Here is a 27,526-nt window from a genome sequence, read left to right on the forward strand (position 1 = left end):
AGTCAATGCTAGGAAGACCTGGCTAATGGCCCGAGATGGCCACAGCTGGTGTGCCACTATGGGAAATGGCCCAGAGCCCCCAAGGAAACTCACCAAGGGCCTAAGGACAGTCTGGGCTGGTTGTGTGGCTTCCATGCCAGCCTAGAGAGTCATGGGGAAGAACTAATTGCAGCTGAGGATGTGACTGGCTAAAACCTCTAATGGTCTCTGTCCCCTGGCCCAATGTTCTGCTTTGGGCTCCACGGCTGGACAGGAGAGCTTGGAAAAAGGGAGCCACATTGCGGAACCCAAACATGGGTCAGGGAGACAGGCCTCGCAGGGTAGCCGTTCAACAGCGACACCGCGTGGTGGCGACAAGAGCAACAGGCGTCCGATTTTGAGGACCGCACAGGAAGACAAAAGGCTGGGCAGCCTAAACTGCTCGACAGCGACACAGTGTGTCAGTGGCAGGAATGGCAGCCTAGTGGATGGATTTCCCCCCCACCCCAACCCGGAGACCCTCTCGGCCTGAAGCAAGACTTGCTCCCTTTGGACTAACTAAACCCCAGACACTCTTGGAAGTGTGGAGTAAGGGGTGTCTCCAAAAAGGGACAACAAGGGTCGCCTGGGTGGTGCAGTTGGTTGAGGGCTCTTGGCTTCAGCTCAGGTCTGATCCCAGCATCCTGAGATCAGCCCCACAGAGGGTTTCCTGCTCAGTGGGGAGTTGGCTTGGGTTTCTCTCTTCCTCCCCTTCTGCCCCTCCCCTTGCTCTCTCTTTCGCAAATAAATAAATAAATAAATAAATAAATGTAAAAAAAAAAAAAAGAGAGAGAGAGAGAGAAAGAAAGGGACATGAGACTTTCTGCTAAGAAGGGCGTGTGAGGGCTCAAGAGAGTCAGTAGAGGGCTGGAGAGAGGTGATTTTACCTGCGCTGAGCTCACGCTGCAGGGCAGGCTGGGTCCAGCCAATGAAACAAAGAATGAACAAAACCCAAGGAATAATACCATCCCACAGAACCGCACAGAAAAAGAAGCTTTTTTTTTTTTTTTTGCTGGGGGGTGGGTATGAAGCATGTTGAAAAATAGCGTGGTAACAACTGGAAAGCGATTCTTGGAGGAAATCTATGTGCACACTTAGCCCTTGCGGGAAAGGCATGACCCCGAAAGTACACACTCCACACTTTCTCAAGGAACAGAGTTTCTGTATTTAGATCATTTCCGAATCTGAGTTCAGAGAAATTTGCAAGGGACTGTGGTTCAAGGGCTGGGGAAAGGCAGCCTGTATCCTCACAGGCACGTCAGGAGTAGATGCCAACCAGGCCGCCCCTCCTGGCGGGGCTGACGGCTTCCAGCCCCGGGAGGACTTCACCCGTAGTGAACATCTGCACCAAAGAGCAGGAAATTCTAGGGAGAGAAGAGGGAGCCATCATCCGTGGGGAGTGCACCCTGGTCTCTGAGCAGGGGGCTGCTGAGGTTTTTGAAGGAAACTTGGGGAGCAGCTGCCCCACCCCCACCCTGGGAAGGGGAGCCGAGTGGGCCCTGTCTGTGGACACAGAGACAGGAGTGAGAGGGGGGGCTCTCGGGGGTGTCGCCACTGGGGTCTTCATGTCAGTGGCTGCTGGCACTGTGAAGCCGACTGCAGCCGGCCTGGCACCTGTTCCCCTCCCAGATGGACGTGGAGGGCCGCGGGCCACAGGCTGGGCCTTCATTTGTCATCCCTGCTTCACGGCAGTTCAAGGGACCCTTGTTCCCATCAAGGCTGCAAAACCACTTTGCTTTACTCCTTCCTGCCCCTCACTGAGAACTTTCAGAAATGAAGAAATTACATTGTGCCATGGGGTCATTTTTTTTGGTTAAGGACGAACTTGGTAAAATGTGGGGTACCCCGGGGCTGTGTGTGTGTGTGTGTGTGTGTGTGTGTGTGCTGTCTCGGCTAGTCTACGGTCTCAGCCCCGGGGAATAACCTGGTCTGAAGAATTGGGGGCTGAGGGCTGGGGGCTGGCTGACTGGATATTGGGGCTGAGGGAGAGCAGGGAATCCGGGTGATGTGGCCGCTTCCTACCAGGGCCACAAGGTTAGCAGGAGCGCTGCTGAGCAGGGTAAGGAAGACAATAGTGGCTGGCAGCCTCGTGGCCCAGTTACTTAAAGGGCCTCAGAGAAAAAACTGGAAGTTTGGCTGGGTCTCTAGGTGGCACCAAGCCAGCAGGGATGAAAGCCAGCAGGGAAAGCTGACAGTGTGGAGGACAGAGGCCTGGGCAGGAATCCTGGAGGACTCCTGCACGGAGGGAGAAGGAAAGGGAAGGAGGGGGCGGAAGGGGGAGGAAAAACCAGTAAACAGGACTGTGTTGACCAGGGAGAGGGGTCGGGGAAACCAGGAAAGGGAACCTTCCAAGCTAGGAGAAGACATTCCTAACCAGTCTCAGAGGCTGTTTTGAGTCTGGCTGGGGGACAGGCAAGAGAAGGTCATCCATTCTGGGACATAAGTCTCCACTTAGTGCCTCCCTTTTTACTCCCTGGGCCTTGGGAGGCATGCCACACACATTTGTCGAAGATGTAAATGCTTATAAAAGAGGATCTGTGGCCACCAGTGGGGGGGTTCCGTCTTTTACCGAGTGGGGTGTGGGAATGCTTCACAGCCACTGGTTCAAAGCAGGGACGTGGCTGTCAATTTGGACTTCCCTGAGAACTGTGTGGCTTTTCCGAGCCTGACTCTTTCTTCCCTGTTCATCAAGAGCCACCCACTTCTTAGGGTGCTGGTAGGGCAGAGGGTGCTCAATATGGGGATTTTTGGCAACAGGTCGCTGTTGTGGAGGGACATTGGGTGACGAGGGACCTTTGGACCTACCTGGTGGGTTTGAAGCACCAGGTTGGAGAGCTGGACGTCGGCGGGCAGTGGGAGAGGGAAGCCTTCCTGCAGCCGCTCTGCAATGGAGAGTGAAGTCAGCACAAGGGGAGGGAAGGCGGAGACCAGCCCCAGAGAGCTGAGACAGCCTCCCTGAACCTGTGTGCCTGGCTCTGGGTAGGGCCGGCAGGTACCTGCAGGCTTGAGGAGTAGGCTGTCCCGGAGACTGTCTTTCTTCACCACGCTCCGAGGACCTGGGAGCCTGGCCACTCCACTCCATCAGCCCCAAGCCCACATTCAGGACCCGTGCAAGCCTTTTCCCCAAAACGCCCCTCCTGGGAGTGACGGCAGTGCTGGTGCCCATGGCCAGCAGTAGACAGCCCGAGGCATGTGATTGGGGGTAGCTACTGGTGGGCACATGAAGACCCTTAATGTTCAGGATGAAACCAGAGGTGGGCAGTAGCCAGGGGCCCGCTTCCCGCCGTACTGCCATACTCTGACGTGGGACTCTGGAGAATTCCAAACTCAACACTATTCTCCCCAGGTCATTACGAAGCTACATTTGTCAAGGTAGGAAGAGGAGTTTGTGGTCTTGATTTATAATTTCTAACTATTCTTCTGGTCCCGCGGTCTGCGGATCTCTCTGCACTCTTGCCCCTGGCTCTTCGAAGGTGAAGCTTCCATCCGCGGGGGGGGTGGGGGGGAACTGAAGCCAAGAGCCAAGCTGGGGTTATCCTTCTTCCCTGCCGCTTTGCTCCGAGGCATTAGAAAGGCAGAGGGCTCTGGCTTCAGAGCCGGGTCCAAGTCCCAGCTTCATATCTCACCTTCTCTGTGACCTGCAATAGTTAGGCACCTGACTTCTCGAATCTCCCCTTTCATCCTAGGACAGTCCTCATCTCATGGGGCTGTCTTAAAAACTGGATAGAATAACAGATGGGCACATAACAGAAGCTCAACCTGTGGGCGTTCCCTTGTCTCCATTCCTTTTCTGGGTCAGGTGCCCTTTGATGTTCCTTTAAGATGACCATCTTCCAGCCTCCATAACTTGGGCCACATACCAGGTGACTCTAGGACTGATCTCCATCCGCCTCCTCTAGGACTAAAAGTCACTCATTTCTCCAAAGCTCCTTACCATTAACCTTGGGAATCACAATCGTGGGCAGAAGATAATTCATGACAGCCTGCAGCTCCGTGACCTGGAAATCAGGAGGATGGGACCCACGTCAGGGCACCTCGGTGTCGTCCAGCATTCTCCGCCAGCCTCCCTCCCCCGCAGGGCAACCTCAAAGCTGGGGAAACAGCTGAGTGAGGGACACAGGGGATGACAGGAAAATTCTGCAGCCCAGTCACGTCACCCAAGTGATCTCTTTGGCTCTCAAGTTTCCAAATGTAAAGCATGTTCTAGATGTAGGTTACAAGTCAGAGGAAAGGAAGGTCAACAGAGTATTTAAACATGAACAACTCTGTATGAGAAAATGCATGGTCTCAGACACTTCAGCTACAGGACAAACTGGCTCAGGCTTTCTGAGATTTTATGTGCCCATGCTCAGCAAAAGCCTTAAAAATATGTGTGCCTGGGGGCACCTGGGGGGCTTAGTTGGTTAAGCATCTGACTTCAACTTGCGTCATGATCTCAGGGTCCTAGGATCGAGCCCCTCAGCGAGTCCCACATCGGGTCCTGCTCTAAGAAAGGAGTCTGTCCCTCTGCCTCTCGCCCTTCTCTCTCTTTCTTTCTCTGTCTCTCTCTTAAATAAATTTTTAAAAATGTGTGTGCCTGGTGGGCCAGCAAATATGCCTGTAAGGCATTCGCCCTAAGGAAATGATGTAGGGTGCAGGCAAAAATTTAGATGCAACGATGCTCACCAGAGCCATAAATTCAACCCAAACAGTAAATTAACAACAACCTATATGTCTAACGATTGGGGAATTATCTGGGGGACATGGTGGCGCTTTGGATCTAGGAAATACGATGCAACCGTTAAGAATAATATTGTAGGGGCGCCTGGGTGGCTCAGTGGGTTAAAGCCTCTGCCTTTGACTCAGGTCATGATCTCAGGGTCCTGGGATAGAGTCCCACATCGGGCTCTCTGCTCATCAGGGAACCTGCTTCCTCCTCTCTCTCTGCCTGCCTCTCTGCCTACTTATGATCTCTCTGTCAAATAAATAAATAAATAATCTTTATAAAAAAGAATAATATTGTAGGAATTTAATTATTCACACAGAGACATTCATGCTCTATTTTTGAGTGAGGAAAAGCAGATTATGGAAACCACATAATTCTACTGTCCTATTGAGTATGCAGAGAAAAAGGTCAGGAAGGGTATACTCCAAGTGATTAAGTGGCAAAAACAGGAATGGCTTCTATTCTCTTTGGCTTGCAAATCTGTATGTTCTGTTTCCTCTATAATGCAGATGTTTTACTTTTACAATAGTAAAAAGAAATTCAAAAATAATGTAGCACCCTCAAGATGATTGCTTGGTGACATTAAAACTTGTAAATATGTCCTTTTTTTTTTTTCCTGGAACAATTGAGTTCCCTTCCCCAGGCTAGAAATCCCTGGGCTCCTAAAATGGGGTGCCCTTCTTTCTATGAACCTGAGAACTTTAATTTTTTGTTTTCTGCAGAAGCGGAAGTTAGTTACCAGCTGAGTCAATCCACCTTCAGAGCCCCGGCACCAATAAATCCGTGAAAATACAATGAGGTCGTTTGGGTCCTTCTGTTTGTTCTAGTCTTACCGGATGGAAAAGGGCTGGCTGGCTTTCCAGCCGATTTGGAGGGCATGTTGGGAAGACCCAACTTTGGGCTTCGTGGCTTACAAGGCACCTACTTGGTGGGGATCTTTGGGAGACATTTCAGGGATGGAAGGAAATGTTCTCCAGGGGTTCAACAAGAGGCCCCCCAGGAGATTTGGACCATGGGTGGTAAGACCCTGTGGACAGAATCAGCACACGGAGGCTTCTAAGGGAAGTCACAGGGACAAAGCTCATTCGAGGTGGCTGGGGAAGAGCAGTGAGCTACTATTTTCTCGGGCAACTCCAGGGTCCCGGGGGGGCTTAGGAGGGAGGCAGGGGGAGTCTACTCAGTCATGGTCAGTGAGTCCAGGTAGTGGAATACTTGCTCTCCTCCCTCCCACCTGCCCTTCCCCACCTCCACACTGGCTCTGCCACTCACCCAGGTGTTCAAGCCAAAAATCGAAGAGTCCCTCTGCATCACCCTCACCACGTATACCACCACCCTCAGCAAGCTCCATCTAACTCCACTTCCAAAGTATGTCTCCCGTCCGCCATCTTTCTCCTCTTCCTAGACAAATATACCTTCGACTCAGGTCATGATCTCAGGGCTCTGGGATCGAGTTCCACATCGGGCTCTCACTGATACACATGGTCTCTTGGTCCCCCAAGTTCCATTCCCTCTCCCCTAGCCTGGGGTACCTTCTACAAAAGCCTAAATCAGATCATGTCACCCTCTGTGTGGAGAAGCTCACCTGCTTCTCATGGCCCTTTGACCACGATCTACTCTAGGCCAGAAGGCCCAGGATGAGCTAGCCTTGCCTGCCTCTCCAGCCACATCTCCTCCTACACCCCCACCCCCAGCTCGCACTGGTCCAGCCCCGCTGGCTTCCCCTCAGTCCCTGAACATGTTGAACTTGTTCTCACCACACGGCCTTGCTCCTGCCAGTCCCTCTGCCTGCAGGCAGATCTTCCCCTTGCTGGCTCTTTCAGCCCGCATATCACCTCCTCAGAGAGGCTTTCCTTGATTCCATGATCTAACCTTCATCCCTTTCCATCCCTTGCTACCCCATCCTCATTTTGTTTTTCATGATGGTGGAAAGGAGTATGCTTAGTTTGGGGAAGATGTGAGGTCCAGAGAGAGGAAATGACTTGCCCAAGGGCCACAGTTAGTAAGCATGGAGCAGGGACCCTAGCTTAGGTCTGTGGGCCCACAAAGCTCCTCTGGCCATTACTTCACATGCAAATTATATGCAAATGAACAGGAAGCCTCCAGAAATGATGGAGAGTTCTGAGCAGACCACAGGACAGTTAGCTTTAGATCAGGGAACAGGGAGCCCCTGAGGGCCTCAGACTCACCGAGAAGGGGCCGACGTCTGAGTGCTTCAGTTCTAGGAGCAGCCTGTGAGAAGGGGAGCAGAAAGCTGAGAACACCATTTGCCTGACCTGTGTTAGAGTCCAGTTGCTGGGGAGACGGGGCCCCCTCTGGTAGATGCTGCCTGGTTTCCCACCCAGTATCCATTCCCTTTCCTCTGGTCACAACCCCTAACAGTTCCTTTCGGGGCATCACCCATTCCCTACATTGTTAGTGCTGTGCTCTGGGATAGGCTGGCCAAAGGGCAGAGTCCCCTCCCCTACCACAGTTATTGTTGGAAGGATGGACCTGTGACCTATGCTGGTTCAATGGGAGTTGGCCCTAGGACTTTTGAAAATACTGGTGCTGCGGTGTTCTCTTTTCTCCAGGAAAACTAGGCAGCTGCTGGTGGCCATTTTTGTCACCAACTGGTGACAGCCTGATGAGAAATGAAGTCAGCTTAGAGGAGAGTAGAACCAAGAAATGGAGAGAGTCAGAATCCCAAAGACATAATTTGAGCACCTGGATCCACCCTTGCCTGAAACCTTTAGACTTATCAATTACCAGAGTCAATGAACCATCCCCTCCTTATAGTCTTTAGGGCATCCTAACAGAGATCTAAAGAAAAACGGAAATAAATGGCTACTTATTGTACCCTATCACTCACTGTGTTGTGTGCTTCACCCCATGGAAATCCTCTAACACCCCCAGAGGCAAGGGCCATCATTCACATTTTACAGATGAGAATACTGATACTCAGAGATGTCAGAGAACTTGCCCAAGGTCACACAATGAACAATTAGAAAAGCAAAATTTCAACAGATCTCCTGATGCCTGAGCTCTCGTCTCCGATTTTCTACAAAGCTTGAAAGCTCACCCTTCTTCATCAAGAGTGGGAACCCCAGGACTACTGCCCTGTGGACTCTTACAGCCCAGGCCGGCATGTGTGAGCATCTGCTCAACCCTCACCCAGCTGTATCCTCTCTGACTCCTCTACTTGAGGGCTCATGGGTGTTCAAGGAAAATTAAATCCACATGTACCCGAAACAGTAACACTTGTCAGAGTGATGCCAGGAGAAATACGCAGCGTGTAAACCTCAGGGGCCAGTCTCAAGGTTAAGAAGGACAGCTCTGTGCTGCAGAGAAGGCGGAAATGGACAGGAATGTAGGTCAAGACTCAATTTAAACAGCGTGAGCGTGATTAAGAGGCAGATAGCAGGTCTAACCGTTGGGGTCATCGTGTGGACTCTGCAAGGTTCTTCCTTTCTCCTCCTCTGTGTGTGTCCTTCCCTCTCTCTCCCCTTTCTGTGTCTGTCTCTCCATCTGTCAGTCTCTCTTTTGCTCTCTCTTTCTGTCCCTCTTTCTCTCTGTCTCTTCCCTCCCTCCTTTTATGTGTCTCTCTGTGTCTGAGAATCTCTGCATGTGCCTCTGACTTTCCCGGTCTCTCTCCCTTATGGCTATCTGTCTTGTTTCTGCGCGTCCCTCTCACTCCTCCTTGTTGAGCCCGTATATTCCTGGCATTCTCCACACTTCGACGCATGTGAATTCCTCATTTCACCCTCACTACAATGCTCTTGGCAAAGAACAACCATCGGGTTTGTTTGCTTCTGTTACATCAGCGGGCTTCTTTTGAAGCCGGGGTGACGGAAGTTCGATGAATAGGGCGTTGGCTGAGGGGGGCAGCGCTTGGCACACAGGCAGCCCCCCCCGCAGAGCCGGCAAACCTAACCACAGCCACTGCCATTGGGGCTCTCCTAGCACCAAGCAACTGATCACGGCTCACGGATGGGCCATGAAGAAATGGAGGTGGGTTTCCCACGTGCTAAGGCAGGCCAGCGACCGGGGCAGCCGAGCCCTGCTGAGGGTCAGTGCGGGGTAGAAGCACCCATTGGGCCTGCACAGCCATGAGTCTGCTTAGGACTGAGGGGTACCCCGGGGTACAGTACCTTCTGTGCTAACACTGGGGGACCGCAGGCAAACCATGATGACTGGTCACCTGCGGTGTGTGACCTTGGGTAGGCCACTTCATCTCTGAGCATCAACAGAGCTCTGGTGCCCACCATGCACCATCTGAGGCTTAAACATGATGGATGATGGAGCATAACAAATAGCATGGAGGACAAGGGGCGTTAGAGAGGAGTAGGGGATTTGGGTAAATTGGAAGGGGAGGTGAACCATGAGAGACTGGACTCTGAAAAACAGTCTGAGGGGTTTGAAGTGGCGGGGGGGTGGGAGGTTGGGGTACCAGGTGGTGGGTATTATAGAGGGCACGGCTTGCATGGAGCACTGGGTGTGGTGAAAAAATAATGAATACTGTTTTTCTGAAAATAAATAAATTGGAAAACAAAAAACAAAAACAACATGATGGATGAACGGGAGAGCAATGACATGGAGCTTGGTGTGTTGTAGGGCCATCACTGGCTCATGCACAAGGGGGTGGGTGGCCACCTCCCATCTCCATGGGCTCACTTACCTGTTCAGCCTGAGCTTCCCGATAAGCCTGTCGGGCGTAGTGCCGACCTCCACGGAAAAGTTTGTGCTCTGCAAAGCAGTAATCCAAAGAGTGAAAGCCCCCGACCCAGGGGCCAGGGTCTTGGCGAGGTCTCTAAGATGGGAGGGTCAGCTTCACAAAGGTGTGGCAGAGGTGCCCACACGGCCCCCAGGGAGGAAGGGCTCTTCCTTTGCTTTGTGCTTGTTGGTGAGTCCTGGGCTGTGCACCAATTACCATTTTCTCCCACTGCCCTAGGGACTATTTCAGATCTCCAGGCCATTCACATGGGCTGAGAGAGACTGACCTCAGGGCTGGAGTCTAGGCCAGCCCTATTCTCAAGCCATTCGTTCATTCATTCATTCATCCATCAAATATTTACTGAGTCGGAAAGCTGAGGTCCCCACCTCAGCTTCTGGGCTCACTGTGTGACCCAGGTAGACCCCTCAGAAACCATATAAATTGGCTAAGTAGGGAAAATAGGTCTTAAATTGAGAGAAGGCAGAGCAGCCCGAGGCCCGTCAGCGCCCCCTGGTGGGGAGAGAGTCTGGCCTTCCCCTCCGTGGCCGCAGTGGGTGCCACCAATGCCACCAAATACTCGGAGAGTGACAGAGTGAGCAGATAAAAAGAATGTGAAAATCAGCAATGGACCAAAAACTTGAATCAGCGAAGGATTACACCCACAAACGAAGGAATAAACAAAGGTATGCATAAATGAGTAAGCGATGAATGAGTGAACAAACAAATAAACAAATGAATATTAGACAAAGGGGTAAGTAAATGAATAAATGCGTAATGGAATAAATTAATGCACGCATGAACCAGAACAGGTCTAGCACATTTCAAGTGAGCAACCTAAGGAGTAATTGAATGAATGAACAAATTCACAAACGCATACTTGAGTGACCACAGGCGTGAGTGTACGGATTTCAAGCCAGTGATGGAGGGCAGAACTGAACCCAGGAACGCCTGCGGAAGCCAGAGGCAGCTAGTAAAGGGGCTCTGGTCTAAGGCCGCGGAGCATCTGAATCTGGGCAGGATTCACCCTGGTCCCCCAACCCCGACGCAGTGCCCTCATCTGCCCACACCCGGGAACGGCTTACCAGTTGAAGCACGAAGAGGGGAGCCAAGGAGGAGTTCGGGAGCACAGCAAAAGCCTGGGTCTCCAGGACAGGGGTGAAGACAAGGCCAGTAGGGAGCACGGTGAGGTGAGGTGGGGACGGGGCCCTGATGTTGAGCTGCATGGTCATGTTGGGGAACATCTTGGCCACCTGCAGTCCCCCAGTGGGGATAAGAAACGAAGTGACAGTTTTATTCCACCATTTCTAAATCCCATCTTGTCCTGACCCTGCGTGAACACCTCCCATGTATTCCTGTTGCTTCTGGACTACATCCTAAAGACTGCACTGTCTGGGACTCAGGGCCTGCGGCCTCCTCTCACCGGCCTTCTACTTCTTGCTCTCTGGCTCCAGCCGTGTGGGACTCCTTCCTGTTCCTCAAATATATGACCCACTCTGTTCCCGTCTAAAAAACCCTTTGCACTCTCTGTTCCTCTGGCAGAATGCTTGTCCCCTCACTGTTTCCCAGCCTGGCTCTCTCCCTTCCTTCAGGGGTCAGCTCAAGTGTCACCTCTTCACAGAGCAGTGGTGGCCTCCTGGGGGAAACTGAGGACGGCTTTGGTGACAACCGCATTTCTTCTGGCCTCCAGTCCTCCCCCAGGTAAACTCGTGGTCTCAGAAAAACAATGTGATTGTTAGGTCATAAAGCTTCCAGAGGATTCTCCTGATTCCCTGACCAGTCATGCCTCCCCACACCAGTACCCCTGTATAGAATCTTCTGGAAGTGACACCACTGGAGAGGCTGTTGTGGGTTGAATGTGTCTCCCAGACTTGTACTGACGTTCTTACTCCCCAGTACAGCTATAGCTAGAGACGAGGCCCAGAAGAAGTAATTAAGATTAAATAAACTCATAGAGGTGGGGCCCTGATCTAATAGATCTATGTCTTCATAGGGTGACAGCAGAGTGTGCTTGCCCTCTCTCTCCATGTGAGCTCAAAGGAATGGCCATGTGAGGACACAGAAAGGAAGTAACCATCTATTAGCCAGGAAGAGGCCCTTACCCAAACCCAAATCTGTGGGTACCTTGACCTTGGTCTTCTCAGCCTCCAGACCCCTGAGAAATACATTCCTGGTATGGGGCCCCCCTAGTCTGTGGCCCTTTGTTATGGCAGCCCGAGCAGGCTGAGTGACCTCATCCATTCATTGACTTCATGTCTCATGGTGTGCACTTTCTTTTGGATTATTCTGGGTCATTCTGGAGGATCATTGTCTCTCTTCACCTGAGTGGGCCTCCGGCAGGGCAGGGATATGGTCTGCTTTGCTAGATGCCAAGAACAGAGCCCTGGCCATATGGTGAGCACTCAATAAATATTTTTTGAGTGGATCACCCCCTATCCCCCGCCACGTCTGCCCTCACGCCTGGTCGCCTGGGTGCTTGGAACCCTTCTCTGCATGGGGGAAGGGCCCTAAGGCTGTTTCCACTGTCAGGCTGGGTTGCCTCTGGATCTGGAGTGGGGGGGGGCTCTCCTTGGGCCACTCAGCAGAACTCAGTCCTCCCTGGCACTCCTGGGCTGCCTCATGAGCAGACAAAAGGGGAGCAGCGTCTTTCTTACCTGGGGTATGAGGACTCCAAAAAATGTGGTTGTCAGTCGGAATTTGGATCCCTTTGGTATCTGTGGCAAGGGAAGAAGTGAAAAGGACTTTGGGGGATTATGTTAGAGATTTGGGGGGCAGATTCCATATGAGGGGTGAGAGACTGAACACACAAGCAGACAGCAGACAGCTCATTCCTGACAACGCTGACCCACAACATGGCAGCCATCAGCTCAGAACAGTCAGGATACAATCAGGCACTGCCAGCTTCCCTATTTTTTTTTTTGCGCTGAAAGTATGCTCTTCAAACTGATCATGTAGGATGTCCTGCTTCTATTAGCTCACATCCAGGACCCCCGTGCCCAAAACCTCCACAGGAGCACAGCTGTAATGGTATAAAACCATCAAGGTCCCCCTCCTCCTCGTGCATTCGTCTCTACCAAGTCCAAGTGCAGGTGGCTGACTCTGCTAGCCTGAGAAGCTCCCATTCTGGTGGTCTTGGTTACTTCCAGGGGACATGTCGGCGCTTAGCATCCCTTTGGTGCCCCTACAGAGAAGGGGAGCCCGGCCCCTCTTCCAGGAGCAGTGGGGGAGGAACCCCACGTGGTTGGTTACCAGGCTGTACCTGGACTCTGGACAGGATGGTCATGTCCCCATATTACAGACAGGTAAACTGAGGCCCAGAGCAGGACTCAGCCATGAACATATCGACAGAGATACCGATGATGTTGATGACGGTGATGTGAGACTGAGACCGGATTCTGGCACGTACTTAGGCAGTGTTGGCTGTAACATTTACCCCTCGTGGAGGACTTCCTGCCTGTTCAGCACGTGCTGACTGCTTCTGGCACATTCATACCTCATTCCACCCTCTCATACCCTCGGGCGAGAGATACTGGTACTGGTGCTTTACAGGCGAGGAAACAGGTTCTGAGAGGTTGAATGACTGGCCTAAGGCCACCCGGCTAGGAAAGAGGGGGCCGATATTCCAACTGTGGTCTGGCTGCCTCCAGAGGCTGGACTATGATCCCCACCGCCGTGTGAACACAGGTTCAAGCCCAGACGGCCGCTGCGCTCTGAGCCCCACGCTCATCCCTCATCTACTCCAGCCCGGCCTTACCATGTTGTCCGTGACGGTCAGGTGTAGGGCCCCTGCCTGTTGGTACACGAATCCCGCTGTGTTGAAGAAGTAGTCGGAGAGCCCCAGGTACACCATGCGGTTGTGGTCAGCTGGAAAGGCCAGCACCGGCGGGGCGAAGGGAGGGGGGCTGGGGTGGGCCACACTGAAAAACTCCCCCTGGGGGCGGAGGAGACATGGTGAGCCTGGGTTTCCTTCGGGAATGATAAGTTAACATCTTCATTCCAGGAGAAAATGGGTTGCGGAGACCAATCACGCACTCAGAGAGGAGGAAGCCATGACCAGAAACCAGCAAGAGTGTCATGCGTCTCCTGGGAGCTTGTTTCTAGGGACTTTTCCTGCCAATCCTGCAAGGCAGGTGCAACGACGCTCATTTTGCAAGAGAGGACACCGAGCCACAGGGAAGTTGGGTGACTTGCCCAAGGTCACTTGGCAACATGCCCAGTGGCTCCGCCGGCTCAGCCCCGCCCTTGCCGATGAGCATAGAAGTGACACCAAAAGAACAAGGAACTTCTGTTTGTTTGTTGTCATCTGTCAAATTAGCAATGTTTTAAAGAGAGAGGTAAACTGTTTTTAGGGCACTCTCCAGTTTGGGGTAAGAGTATTCCTATGCTGCTGGGGAATATATATTTAATAAGTTTCTGAAGAGCAATTTGGCAAATGCGCTGCCAGAGCAGATCACTTATTTAGCCAGAAAAAAACAACGTTGAGTTATAAAAAAGCAAATTTTAGATGGATACATATGGTAGAATACCACTTATGTAAAATTTAAAGGCATATAAAGCATACTAAGCAAGAATTATTGACACATGCAGATACATAGTAAAAGTATAAAAACCGCAGGTAGGACGGATACACACCGGCATCATATTCGTGGGATTCCCTGGGGGGTGCAGGGGACCCCGGGGGGCCTTAGCAATTTATGTTTAGACTATTTCATCTAAAAAAAAAATCAGAGACAAATAGGACAAAAAGGCAATATTTCTTAAATCTGGGTAGTGGGTTCTCTGTACCTTTGAATCATCTCATTATTAAAAATGAAGCACCACGACCCTCGTCTTACAGAATACCGTGCCACTCTTAAAAATAGTAAGTGGACCCATGTGCCAGCCAGGAGCCAGCTCTAATGCCTATCTTTAGATACGCATTAATAAGTGAAAGCCTGATGTGTATCCATTCATGCCAAGGGATTCTTAGCAAAACCAGGTGGATTTGGGAGGTTAACACTCCCCCGTGGCTCATCGCCTTTACCTCTGGGAAGGACCCTGGGGGGCCAGTAAACAGGACATTCTCATTCACTAGGAATAATTATGTATTGTTTTAATCCTTTATTCCACTGTATCACTTAGATTTTTTTTTTTTTTAAGTATACTATTCGGTCTAGCAGTGCCATTTCCAGGAAATAGTCAAGGATGGGCAGAGATCCAGATGCAAGAATGTTCATGGCAGGTCTGGTTACATGTGTGGAAAAAATGGACAGAGACCAAATGTCCCAGAAGGTGGCACTGGACAGAACCTTATCCCAAGCTGTGCACTGGAAAGACCCAAGAGCCAGTGAAAGGGCTGTTGGAGGACGATTCATGGGAAGGTGTTCACGTTACACTTGTGTTTTGAAAAGCTGTGAGATAGTATGTATAACACAACTCATATAAATACAGGTATGTGTGTACTTATCCCTATGTCTATATATGTGGGATTTTTTTATGCATATGCGTGTGTGTGTGTGATTTCCTATGTCTTGGTAGAGATGGGTTGGAGGGAACTAATCTGTGTGTCAATAATGTGTATCTCTGAGTTGTAATATTTGGGTAATCTCTCTCACTCTCCTTCCTCCCTTCTTTCTTTCCTATTTATTTCTCTGCTCCTCTGTAGTTTCTAGATTTTCTTTTTTATATCAAATGTGTCTTAGAACAAAAAAGTAAACAGTAACAAACAAGTCTCCTATTTATTTCTCTGCTCCTCTGTAGTTTCTAGATTTTCTTTTTTATATCAAATGTGTCTTAGAACAAAAAAGTAAACAGTAACAAACAAATCAGTCACCAGTTGTGGAGAGACTGACTGAGGAACATCCAGAGGGAATCCAGAGGTGGGACCTACTCCAGCTGGGGCAGTCAGGGAAGGCAGCTGTAGGAGAAATATCCAAGCACAGACCCACCTGGAGTCTGTGTAAGTAAGAAGGGAGTGCAGGGGAGGGGAGGCATGCCAGGGAAGGCAGTTCAGGGGGAGGGAAGAGGTAGGACAAAGGCCCTAAGGTGGGAATGACTTTGGTGTGTTGAGGAAGTGCAAAGCCAGTGTGTCTGGCTGGAGGATGATGAGTGCGGGTCAGTGGCATTGAATGAAGCTCCGTCCATCCAACCATCCATCCAATCAAAATATTTACTAAGCAGCTAGTGGATACCAAGCACATCTCCAGGTGCTACACCAGCAATCAGGAACAAAACAGCCATAGCCCCTCCTCTTTCATCACAGAGGGATACTGATATGTGACTGTGTGTGTGTGTGTGTGTGTGTGTGTGTGTATGCACATGTGCGTGTTGAGGAGGGTGTTAGTAATAAGTAATGCTAAGAAAAACAGAGCAGGATATGGAAGGAAAGGAGGGAACTATTGCAGTGAGTGTGGTCTGGGAAGTTCTCTCTAGGGAGAGGGATGTTTGAGGAAAGACTGGAAAGATGGAAGGGAGAGCTTATGTGAATATCTGGGTGACAGCTTCTGGGCAGAAGAAGGAGCAAATGCAAAGGCCCTGGGGAGCAAGCATGCATAGGGTGGTTCAGGAGAAGTGGGGAGGCCAGTGTGTCTGGAGCAGGGAGAAAGAGCTGAGATGAGAATGATGTGGAGCCCTGGGAAGGTCCAAGACAAAGGCCTGAGGGTCCCTCTGTGTAAGTCTCACCTTTAGCTGCCCATCCAGGTTGTCAGCTGTGGTTGTCGGAGGGGCCACCAGTGAGTAATTGATCCCAGCGACCTTGTCTATTTTGGTTGTCACTAGAGAGGAAGAAGACAGACCATGAGCTGGCTCTGCATGGCAGCATCTCTAGGGCCTGAGATACAGTGTCGGCATCACCCAAAGTTGAATCAAGAACTGCAGTGAGGGTTCCATTCCCTCCTCCTCCAGGGAGCCCTCCCTGAGGGAGGGAAATGAGCCCATACTCCACATAAACAGACATCGTCTCCATCCCTTCTTCCAACAGCCCTGAGGAGCAGAGGGCTTGATTTGAACTCTCTGTGACTTTGGACAAGTCCTTTCATGTCTCTACGCCACTTTTTGTCATTTGTAGAACAAAATAATGCTAGTGACCTCACAGATGTCCTGTACGTGGTAGGGGATCTGAAGCGGAAGGGACGATTACGAGCAGTGATAATAACCCAGGCAGAGCCCAGGCTGGCTCAGGTCCGAATGGTTTCTGTGTTTCTCAGCGGTCATCAATGATAATTCAGTAAATACCGGTCCCTCCTTAAGCTCCCCCTTCCCGAGTTAGAGAGGATGAAATGAGGCTCAGAAAGGTAACTTGTCCAAGACGGCACAGCAGGTGACTGATGGACCTGGGACCCCAACCCACATCATTTTCCTGTCTGCTGAAGCCAAACCGTGGACACTGCAAATCCCTGGGGGGGCTGGGGAGATGTCTGGGGATGGAGGCACCTTAAACATGCTCACACCATGCCGCCGAGCCTCCTCCGCAGGGAGGGATCCCAGGTAGCAGTTTGGGGCCCAGGCTCAGGAGGAAGAAAACCTGAATTTGGATCCTGTATCTGCTTCTTTCTGGCTCTGTGACCTTGGGCAAGCCACGGCTCCTTTCTGAGCCTCAGTTTCCACCGTGGTAAAATGGGGAGAATGCACCAACCTCCACGGGGGTGTGGGGAAGCCAGGAGGAGACAGTTCTGCGGGGTGCATGTCTCATGGCAAGGGCTGGTCAGGGGAGTCTTCCCATCACGGACAGCAGCTTGTCACAGTTTACCACGTACTTAGGGATAGAGAGAATTGCCCCCATTTTAAAACTATGAAAACTGAGGCCCAGAGAGGCGAAATGATCAGCCTCAGATCTCAGGCCAGCTATGTGTGTCCAGTCTCAGAGCTGGGAGTATTTGGTGGCTCGGCCCCTGCACGGGTAGGGGAATGACGGGGTATGGGCTGCTCTCGCACTTGCCACCAGGGCCGGGCCCACTGGGCGTCTGATGCCGACTTCCATTTGCAAATAATCTGTTCTACCCACTCCTTCCCCTGGCCTCAGCCAGTCAGAGAAACTTGCTGGCTCCAGCACACGGTACTATTTCCCTGTCCCCTTCCCCTTGTATCCCTTGACCTCACCTCGCAGGGTCTTTAAATAGGACTGCAGCTTGGAGGACACAGAACTGGTCACCACCTGGCAGATCTGGAGAGAACCAAAGAAGTGATCAGACAGGGTTGCCCATAGTGGAGACTGTCCTTTGTGAATAAGGAATCTGACATGTTTTCTTTCCCTTGAATGTTTCTTTGAAGGAGGGAGGGAGGGAGGGATGGTAGGAGGGAGGACCAGAAATGTAGGAGGAACAGTGGTTTCCCGAAGCGTGTTTCTATCACACCAGACTTGTGACTCTGCATGCCCCAGGAATATCATCCTCTAGGAGCCTGTGCCTCTGACACATGGCCCAGGGGTGGGGGATGGAGGGCAGCACATCCAGGAGCTGGAGCCTGGCTGAACACCTAGGCTACTGCCCTCCAAGGCTGCTCACTCAGGAGGGCCACCAGATGGCTCCAAACCACAGCAAATCACACCACATCCCAGAGCCGGGCTTCCTGCTGCTGCCCCTCTGTGCCCCATCCTACCTGCCCTCCCCACTACTCCCCCACAGACCACTGAGCATCCCTCAGATACCTAGTATTCACTCTGCATTCCTGGGGAGCCAACTGCCGAGCTCATACCTCTTCATTTCCAGCCCTTGCTACTATCATGGACACCTTGGCACCTCCTTTATCTATCCCTCCAACCCTCCATCCATCCATCCCTCCATGTATCCAGTCACTCAAGCCAGTACTCTCTCCTAAAAGATCTTGTTATGATTAAGAGCTTCACCTCTGAGTTGGCATGGCCTGGGTTTGAGCCCCAGCACTCTCACTTCCCTCTCCGTGCCTCAGTTTACTTATCTGTAAAATGGGGAAAATCACGACACCCCTCCTCCATCATAAGGAATTTGTGTGGGTTAAGTGCTAGGATCCTTGTAGAGTTCTAGGCATCATGCCAAGCCCACCCAGTGTCTGTAGTACCCTCTTGTTCCTTCTCCCCATCACCACCGCTCTCTGACAGCAGCACATTCTTACTTCTTAGCTTGGCTGCTTTTAAGGGGCCACTCTTATGGTGTCACCAAGAAATACTCTGTTTTAATAGCTCCAGTGTTAAATGCTAACTTTCCCCTCTTACTATTACTTAATTACAAGACAGTTGAGCCATGGGTTAGCCAGGCTAGGGGGTGAGCCCTCAATAATTCTTCCAGCACCTTGGTGCCGGAGGTATTCGTGTCCCCATTTTGTAGATAGTGAAACTGAGGTTCTGATATTTGCTCAAAGTTACAAAGCTAGTTAGGCTCTGGGGCCAGGACTAAAACTCAGAGATTCTGACTCTAAAACCCATTCTATGATCTACTATGTTAATATGCATTGTGACAACCATGCACTGTTTTTTGTTGTTGTTGTTGTTGTTTGTCTTAAGACTTTGATAGAATGCCTTCAGACAGATGATCTGGTTTGACTGATGTCTCCCTACCCCCATGGTCAGTGCCTTTGCCTGGGAACCAGTGACTCCCTTCCAGATGACCATATAGCTTCCTCAGTCTCCCTGACACACCTTGCCCCATCTTCTGGTTCCTCCAGTCATTCTCATGGCAGTCACAGAAATTCCTCTAAAACACAGATCTGGCCAGGTCACCCCCTTGACTCAAATCTTCAATGGCTCCCTATTGCCTTTGGCTTAGTTGGCCCATGAGACAGACTAGGGCATTCCTGGGAGCTAATGGTTCATTCGTGGAAAACCAGTCCAAGGAATGGCCCCATGTCTGAGCTGAAGAATCTGGTCTGGGTGGATTCAGGGTGAAAGCAGGATTGGGAATATGGATGGTACCAGTTCCAGCCTTAGGGAACAGTTTGCTGGCACTCTAGCCTAGCAGCTTCCTCAATGGAACATCAATTCCCTTCCAGAAGGGGGTTTGGGGTGCAGCAGGGACTGGGGAGCTGGCCAGAGGGCTTTGAGAAGGGCATCCAGGGCAGGGGAGGAAAGAGAAGGTAGTTCGCCTGAAGGGAGGAATGTGGAAGGAAGAGTGGGGGTGGTCCAGCGGGAGCGGGGCAGGTGCGTTGTGGCTGTATGCTGGGACCTTTTCTTGGCTCTTGCTGGACTCCTCATGCCTGATTTCTAGTTAGACCCATGATTTCAAAGAGCCGTGAGGACCACTTCCGGTCCTCTGAGGTGAGAGCAGAAGAATCCAGTGCTGCGTACACTGAGGGCCCCACCCTCTCTCAGCCCATCTTACCTTGCTTTCCATGGTCTTTCGGATGGAAGACTCAATTTTTTTGTGGAAGAGTTGGATCAGCCACCTGGAGATTGACATGTGAGGACAAGCATGAGGCTTCCCAGGTGTCCCTGGGCTGCATTCGGGACCCTGCCTCAGGTGGAAAGCCTTCCTCCCTCTTCCAGATAGCCTAGGCACCCTTGTTCCTGGACTTTAATTGCACACGCACACACACACACACACATACACACACACACACACACCCATTAGATACTTGGCCCTCTGGGTGCAGTGACTCGTTAATGAGTTTATTTCCTCAACTGGTGCATAGCTGCCCCACCCCCAATCCAGGTCTCAGCCTCTTTCCTCACTATTGCTCTCCATCTTGGCACTCCAACCGTACTGTTTTGCTGTATCCCCTTGTGTTCTGTGCTGCCTCCCACCACAGGGCCTTTGCACATGCTGTTCCTCCTATTTAAAACACCCCCTGCCTGCAATATCCACCTAATTAACTCCTACATCTTCTTTTCATTTCAATTCAAATGTCATTTCATCAAGGAAGAACCAGCCAGCTTCCAGATTAGGTCAGATTCTCCTGCTCTATGTGTTGGTAGCACTTTGTACCTCTTTTTCTTATTTCTTCTATCCTTTTGTAATTCATTGTGAACCATTGCCTAGCGCATTGATTTGATTAATGTTCATATTCCCCACTGGACAAGAAGCTTCAAGAGAACAGGGACTGTGACTAAGAGTCTGCAGTCAGATAGTTCTGAGCTGAATCCCTTTTCAACCCTCACTAGGTTGGAAAATTCAGGATATTTCCTATTCTCTCTCCACCTTGGTTTTCTCCTCCAAAAACAGGGGTAATAATAAACTAACTTCTTTGTGTGGATTGGTTGAGACGATTCACAAGCTTAAAGGAATGCTTGGCACACAGTGACCACATGCCACTGATGTTAGCTACTGCTGAATTTTAATTGGCCATTACTATTTCTTGGGCATGAGCCTGGTGCACAGAAGATGCTTAGATGACATTTGTGGAGAGGATGCATAAATGCCTACGGATTGGTGGTGAGGACTGTATAGTTTAATGCACGTCAAGTAGGTAGCCCAGAGCCAGGGAGTGTCATATGTGCTCAGTAAACCTGTTGAATGAAGGTTGGATGAACAAGTGACTCCTTGAGGCAGGAAGGGGGTCTGCTCTGTCTGCGGACCCCATCCTCCCCTACATCTGGGCCCCTGCAAGAGACCTGGCAAGGAGGGGACACTTGGTATGGTTTTGGAATACACAGATGATTAGGACGGTGCTTCCAGAGGTCCCGCCTCCCACCCACCATCCCAGAAGATCATACCCCAGCTTGCTGCCTGAGATGTGCACATGGACAGCGTTGATCTGGTTGCTGCAGCTGGAACAGGTGGCAGTGGGGAGGCCCGAGGAGGGGTCAAAGCCCAGCTGCAGACCAGCTGAAATGGAGATGCCCTCCACACTCAGGTCAAAGTTGCCGCTGGTTTTGCTGAAGGAAAACACGAACGAAAGAATTGGAGCAAGCATTTTCTTCCTCGCTGCCATTCAGACGGCAAGCCTGGGCTGGTAGGTAGGTTTTGCTATTTGAGATGGTGTTCAGAAAGGGGAGGCAGCCTGCCCAAGGTCACACAGCACTCAGGGAAGTGTGGGTCCATGTTTGCCCAGCAGAACGCTGTTCTTACCCACTGCCTCTGTCCTTGCCAGTGGCTTTGGGTGTCTTAACTGCTCTGAGGTCCAGTTGCTTCCCTAGACCCTTGGCCAACAGCGGAACATTAGCCTTGCCCCTAAAACACTGGGAGCTTGGGGGTGGGGCTGTCAGAGACTTTAATTAATGCTCTTATTCATGCAATGGGGTTAATAACTCCTCCTTCAGGGATGAAACGAGTTTGGGTAAGACAGTGGACCTAAATGTATTTTGTCAACCCTCTTTCAATATGATGAAGTTCTGTTATTTATTTATTTTGCCATCAGTGAGTGAAATGGTAGATGCAAAAAAGCCCATGTGAAGAACCAAGGGATTCTTACTGTGGGGAAGGGACAGACCTGGCAGTCCTTGTATGGGAGGGCAGATTCTAGCCGCCTCCCCAGAGTGCCTTCTCCTCCCTCCACTCCCCACCAGGAAGTCTCTGAAGTGATCGATCATTCTGAGACACAACCATCAGAGGGCAGGCTCACTATGCAGTGAACCCAGTATGTAGCTTTGGAATTGTAGTTTGGACGATTTGCCTCAATGTTTCACCCCTTTGCCTATCTTGGGGGCACCTGTGTGCATTTCCAGGCTCTTGACTTTGGGCTTGATCACGTGAATTACTTTGGCCAATGGCGTATGAATAAAACTGACCATAGTCCACTTCCGAGTCTAAGCCTTAAGGGAACCTGTGTGTTTCCAGTTATCCTGTTTGCGTGTCTGCCATCGCCAAGGATCTGCTCTGAGTGGCCCACTGGTCTAAGGACGAGGAGGAAGAGATATACAAAGAGCAGGGCTGCCTCAGCTGAGCCCAACCCAGATCAGCAGAACCCCAGCAGACACATAGATACGTAGTGATGATATGAGGCTGAGTTTGGGGTGCTTCATTACACAATAGCCAACTGATAAAGGGGCAAATGAAAGGTCCCACTTAGCCTTCCATCCTAAGCCACATGTACCAATTCTTGAGACTCTCTCACATTGTGATATGGGCAAATGCTCAGCTATTAATCAAGGCTATGTTAAAACTTCACAGGTGAAAAATGCCCCCAGGAACCCTCTGGGGACAAGAGGTGGTGGGTAAGGCAAAAATCGGGCATTCCCATGATCCTGGCTCTCATCCCTTCCAAATGTCACCAAGAGATCCCACACACACTCAATAAACCCCAAGCTTGGAAACTCACATGAATTTCTTTCGTGCCTTCCATTTTCCACTGATCTTGATATTGGCATTACTGATGGAGAGATCAAGGCCCTTTTCGGGCACTAGTTTTATGTGTGAACTAGGAAGCTGGAATCCACGAATAACCATGCTGTGAAGAAGAAACACTCCATTAGCCTCCTGGGGGCCCACACAAGGACTCAGTTAATGGTTAGTGCAGACTCACCCCTTCCCAGGCTCCTGTACCCCATCCATTCCAGGAGAACCTAGAAGCTACAGGAGCAGCCTTGGGCAGAGTAGCTAGGCTTTAAAGTCAGACAAATCTGCATTAGAATCCTGTTCTCCAGTGTACTATTGTGTGACTCTGGGCATGTCACGTCATCATCCTGAGCCTCGGTTTTCTCATCTATAACATGGGCACAATAATCTCCATCTTGCAGGAAGTGTGACAATCCATGAGGATGATACAGGTAATCTCAATGGGCTGCAAGTTCTGTAAAAGGCTAGAATGTGTCTCTCTCGGTTCACTATTCTAGCAAAGCCTGTTGTGGCACACACATAGTAGGTCCTCAAAAATAGTTGTTGAATGAATAGGTGTATAAAATACTGTAGAGGACATTTTCTGCCCAGGACCCATCCCCCCTTCTCGTGGTAATAGAACTGCCTTTTTACTTTGGGGGAACCCCCGCCCCAACACCTAGTCTATGTCTCTCCAAAGAAAGTTGACCTCACCTCTGCTTTCGTGGGGGTGGAGCTTTGACCTCGGGCACAAGCTAGTTAGTGTGAGCTATCCCCTGGCCACAGGGATTGGTTTAGGGTCGTGTGCATAACTGAAGATGGGACCATCACAGGGAATTTAGGCTTTGTGCTTGGGTTGCGAGGGAAAAGTGTCTGTCTCCACAGGATTCTCAGAGCTGGTGGACATCTTGCATCTTTGAGGGGACACCCTATCTGGGATTAGACCTCCCCAAGGGAAGCAATGTTGGAAAGTGGCAAGGCAAAGACAAGGTCCAGTGACATTTGGGCTTTTCTCAAGCTGAACCCAAGGCCAGACTATTCCAGAGACTTCTCATACATGTGAGTCAATAAACTCTGGCCTGGGCCATTTTAGAGTAGGCTTCCTGTCCTTGAACCCTTATCCATCTCCCAAAATCCTACTTGTTTGGGCGTTCATGACACATTCCCCCAGCCTTGGGAGTCATGGTAAATACCTTCTGTGGCCTCCTCCACACTCAGCTCGGGGGATTATATCCCTTCGGGGTGGTGTCAACCCTACTTTGTAGATCCTAACCTCTCTGAGTTTAGGAATCTGGGGCTCTGTGATTCTAGGTCTTGACCCCAGGACACTACAAGTTCTGTACACTAAGGATTGAGCTCCATGGGTCTCACCTGTAGAATCTATAATGCCCTTTCCCTAGATGCTTGACCTTGAAGCTTCCTGAGAACTCGGGTATCTTGATCTTCTCCAGCTCCTTCTGCAGCACGGCCACTCCTTGCTGGCAGGCTGAGGGGTGAGAACAGGGGTGATGGTCAGAGGCTCCACCTGTCCCTGTCCATACTGGGGGTCAGCGAGGGTTTTCTGAGAAGGTTCAGATGGCAAATATCTTTGCCTTTGTGGCTCCTACTGTCTCTGTCATACGCACCCGGCTCTGCTGTGATCGCAGGAAAGCAACCAGAGACAATCGGTACATGAATGGGTGTGGCTCTGTTCCAATGAAACTTTACTGATGGACACTGAAATTTGAATTTCATATAGTTTTCACATGTTGTGACATATTATTCTTGTGTGTGTTTTTTTCTCCCCAACCATTTAAAAATGTAAAAAGTAAATGCCATTCTTAGTTCCAGGGCCATACCAAAACACAGGGTGGGCCAGAGTTGGCCTGAGGGCTGTCGTTGGCCAATCCATGGTCTAAAATACTGCCTCAAACACCCAGTCATGGGTCCTAGCAGTCTTTCTGGAACACTGACTCTGAGCCACCTTCGGTTCTATGCCCTCACAGGGACCCCGTCTCCCTGATTTTTGGCCTCTCTCTGTAGGAACTTGGCTTGCGTCATTCCTTTTTTGTTTTTTTGCAACCCTGCCGGGACTCGAACCCTTGCTTGTGCCATTCCTATGGCCTGGGAGACCTTTCCCTCCCCCTTCACCTGGTCAGTTTCTACTCAGCTGGACCATCGCTCCCCCCAGGAACTTCCTCTGAGCCAGCAGATGGGAGCAATCCTCCTGTCGTCATTCTCATGGTGCATTTCCTTAGGAGCCCTCTTTACTGTTGGGGACTATACATCTCCTCAAGTGACTTTGGGGGTGCTCTCTCTCCCGCTACCAGAGACAAGACCTCCAGGCCTTGTAGTTCTGTCTGTTTGATTTACAAAAGTGACCCCTGCATTTACCACATTAATCAGCACTTACTATTAGGAAGTCCCCCTATTTGTGGAATGAATAAATGAACGAGTGAATGCCAATGTCAGGAACCCCGCCATCAGTCATTAAGTAGTTAGCACCATCCAAGAACCAGCTGGAAGGCAAGCACGTTACTTGAGAAAGAGGAAGTAGTAAGAAGAGGGAACCCAGGCGTTGTGTTTTCTGGCATCACCATTTATGTGTGCTGGGCACTGTCCTGGGCTCTGTACCTGTACGAAGGGATTGAATCTGAATAATCCCAGCAGGTAGGTCCCCTTACCACCCCCAATTCACAGAGGAGGCAGCTGGATTTTGCGGGAGTGGCCACACTTCCCATTCAGCTGATAAGGAATGGGTCAGGATTTGAATCCAGGTCTTGTGGTCCTGGAACCAAGGCACTGGGACAGTTCTCCTGGGGATTCAAAAGCAGGCAGTGTAGACATAGTCACGGACGAGAGAGGAAGGAAAATGTGGGATGGCAAGGACCAACGTGGGTCGGCTGGGGCCAGGTCTTAAAAGGTCTCAAATGCCATGCCAAAGGGTCAGACTATCTTCTGAGGACGGACATGAGCAAATGTGCTGCGTTTCAGGAAACCCACTCTGGCAGCCACATGGGGATGATTGAGGCTCTCGTGACGGAAAACAACACTGCCCGGTTTAAAGGCTGAGCCAAGGCCTCTGCTCCCCGGAAGCTTCAGACTACCCATTGTCTTATCTCCGAGCTCACATGGAGCCTTCTGTCTGCACCCCTGAGATTCAGAGGCATCCCATCAGGTCCCTCCAGAACCCCATCCTGCATCCCTCAGTGGGACCCCAGCTGACGAGGCTCTGCTTTCTCCTTGGTCTGATTCCTCTGTGGCTGGCTCACCCACACCAGCCCACGGTCCGTCTCTCCGCCACTAGAGACGACATCAAGCAGCCCCACGCGGGGACGTGAGCTAAGACTGGAGGCCCGCTCCAGACCACCCACTTCCAGTCCCTCCTCCAAGTTTCAGTTTGCTCGTCTGTGAATTGTTGCCAGTAACATGATGTCCCATCCAGGGCCGACATAAAGATGAAAGGAGATTGGGTGTGTAAAGTGCCTGGCACAGATCTAAGCAGGTTAGCACGGGGCTGTCCCAGGCCCAGAGTAGCCTGGAGGGAACCTCTCTGGGGGATCCAGATGGGTCACATGCACAGTATGGCTGTGCCAAGCTCCTGCCCTGGGGGAGACCTTGAGGAAGGCCCTCCTCTTTCTCCCCCTCCCCATCACTCAGCCTCCTCACAGGTTCTGCCTGGGCTCTGCCCACGCTGGAGACCGAGCCAGAGATCTCAAGGCAAATGACAGGATGGAGAACCAGATCTGAAGGGAAGAGAAGGGCCTAGAAGCCTGTGTTGGCAGCTGGGTGGAGAGAGGGAAGGGACTGCGAGAACCCTTGGGGGCCTGAGCACTGGACTTGGAGTCCTCCAGACCAGCATTCCAACCCCAGTACTGCCACTTTGCAGCTCTGTGATCCTGGACAACTCCCCTGGTCTCAGTTTCTTCATCTACGTTGGGGGGTGGGGGGTGCTAAGAAGGTTGAGGAGCAGTGAGCAGTCCACCCACTGGATTTAAAGGGCTGCACACAGCAGGTGCTCAGTAAGTGCTCCTTAGGGGCAGAAGAGGAGGAAAGGAAGGCATCTGATTACCGTAGTCCAGGCCTTTCTGGGTGATCCTGGCCACGACGCCAGGGTTGGTGGTCGCGATCACAGCTGTGCTCAGGGTGGTCAACACCAGCAAGCCTGCCCACCTCAGCGCGCTGTCAGGCTCTCTGGCCATGTCTTCGTCCTCCGCAGCTGCCAAAGCCTGGAGGCCTTGGAGGGGAGCCAGGGATCTATAAAGGAGCTGGCTGGGGAAACGCAAGCCAGTTGGATGTAGAAAGGAGGAAGGAAACTCTTTGGGGGTGGGAAGGGGGAGGACTGCTGCCTGCCATGGTTGGGGCCACAGCCCCAGAGGCTGCCAGAAGAGGAGCCTGGGAGGTGGGGGTGGTGGTGGTGGTGGTGTGTGTGTGTGTGTGTGTGTGTAGTGTATATGGGGGGGCCATGTGTGGGATGTGTGTGTATGGCGGTGATAATGGTGGTGTGGGGGAGTTTGTGTGGTTTGTGTGGTGTGTGTATGTGTGTGTGATATGTGTGTGTATAATAGAATGAGAATTCTGGTTCTGGGCATCCTTCCACTCGCTAAGCATCCCCGTGCCCCTCTCTGAGCCCTCACCTAAATCCCTCCGCCTAAGGGTCATGCATACATCAGGATTCATTATATTTTTCTTTTTACCCCCACACTACTGAGGTATAATGGACACATAAAATGGTATACATTTACAGTATACAACGTGATGATTGCCACAACCAAGCTAATTAACACGTCCGTCACCTCCCACAGCTGTCATTCAGTGTCCTCTTAATCTACTCACATAGCAAATCCCAAGAATACAATATAATATTCTTAACTCTACTTATCATGCTGTACATTAGATCCCCAGGACTTTTTCATTTTATAACTGGAAGTTACATTTTTCTTTCCACTTTTGAGATCCTTGATATTTTCTACAGTAAAATATTTTTAAAAACAGACC

The 27,526-nt window shown here is 50.9% G+C and overlaps 1 protein-coding gene across 1 annotated transcript; it reads right to left on the reverse strand.

Annotated features, from left to right (window-relative positions):
• Nucleotides 1–1,163: 1,163 nt before the first annotated feature.
• On the reverse strand, nt 1,164–26,809 carry BPI (bactericidal permeability increasing protein). The gene is made up of 15 exons (XM_044262318.1): nt 26,601–26,809; nt 23,921–24,035; nt 22,554–22,682; nt 21,010–21,171; nt 19,679–19,742; nt 17,487–17,550; nt 16,071–16,162; nt 13,165–13,341; nt 12,065–12,124; nt 10,496–10,663; nt 9,378–9,445; nt 6,910–6,952; nt 3,953–4,016; nt 2,824–2,900; nt 1,164–1,382 (listed from the first exon to the last, which is right to left on the reverse strand). Exons 1-15 carry the CDS (start codon nt 26,728–26,730, stop codon nt 1,344–1,346), a joined length of 1,452 nt encoding a protein of 483 aa, XP_044118253.1. The 5' UTR covers nt 26,731–26,809; the 3' UTR covers nt 1,164–1,343.
• Between the last annotated feature and the right edge of the window lie 717 nt (nt 26,810–27,526).

This window comes from Neovison vison, chromosome 8, assembly GCF_020171115.1.
Source record: "Neovison vison isolate M4711 chromosome 8, ASM_NN_V1, whole genome shotgun sequence".
NCBI classification, from domain to species: Eukaryota; Metazoa; Chordata; class Mammalia; order Carnivora; family Mustelidae; genus Neogale; species Neogale vison.

Coding starts and splice junctions, on each gene's coding strand:
- BPI (XM_044262318.1), bottom strand. CDS start 26,730: ATGGCCAGAGAGCCTGACAGCGCGCTGAGGTGGGCAGGCTTGCTGGTG. Junction 9,446..10,495: donor CCCTCTTCGTGCTTCAACTG/GTAAGCCGTTCC, acceptor ACTGCTTTGCAG/AGCACAAACTTTTCCGTGGA. Junction 4,017..6,909: donor CAGACGTCGGCCCCTTCTCG/GTGAGTCTGAGG, acceptor CCTGATTTCCAG/GTCACGGAGCTGCAGGCTGT.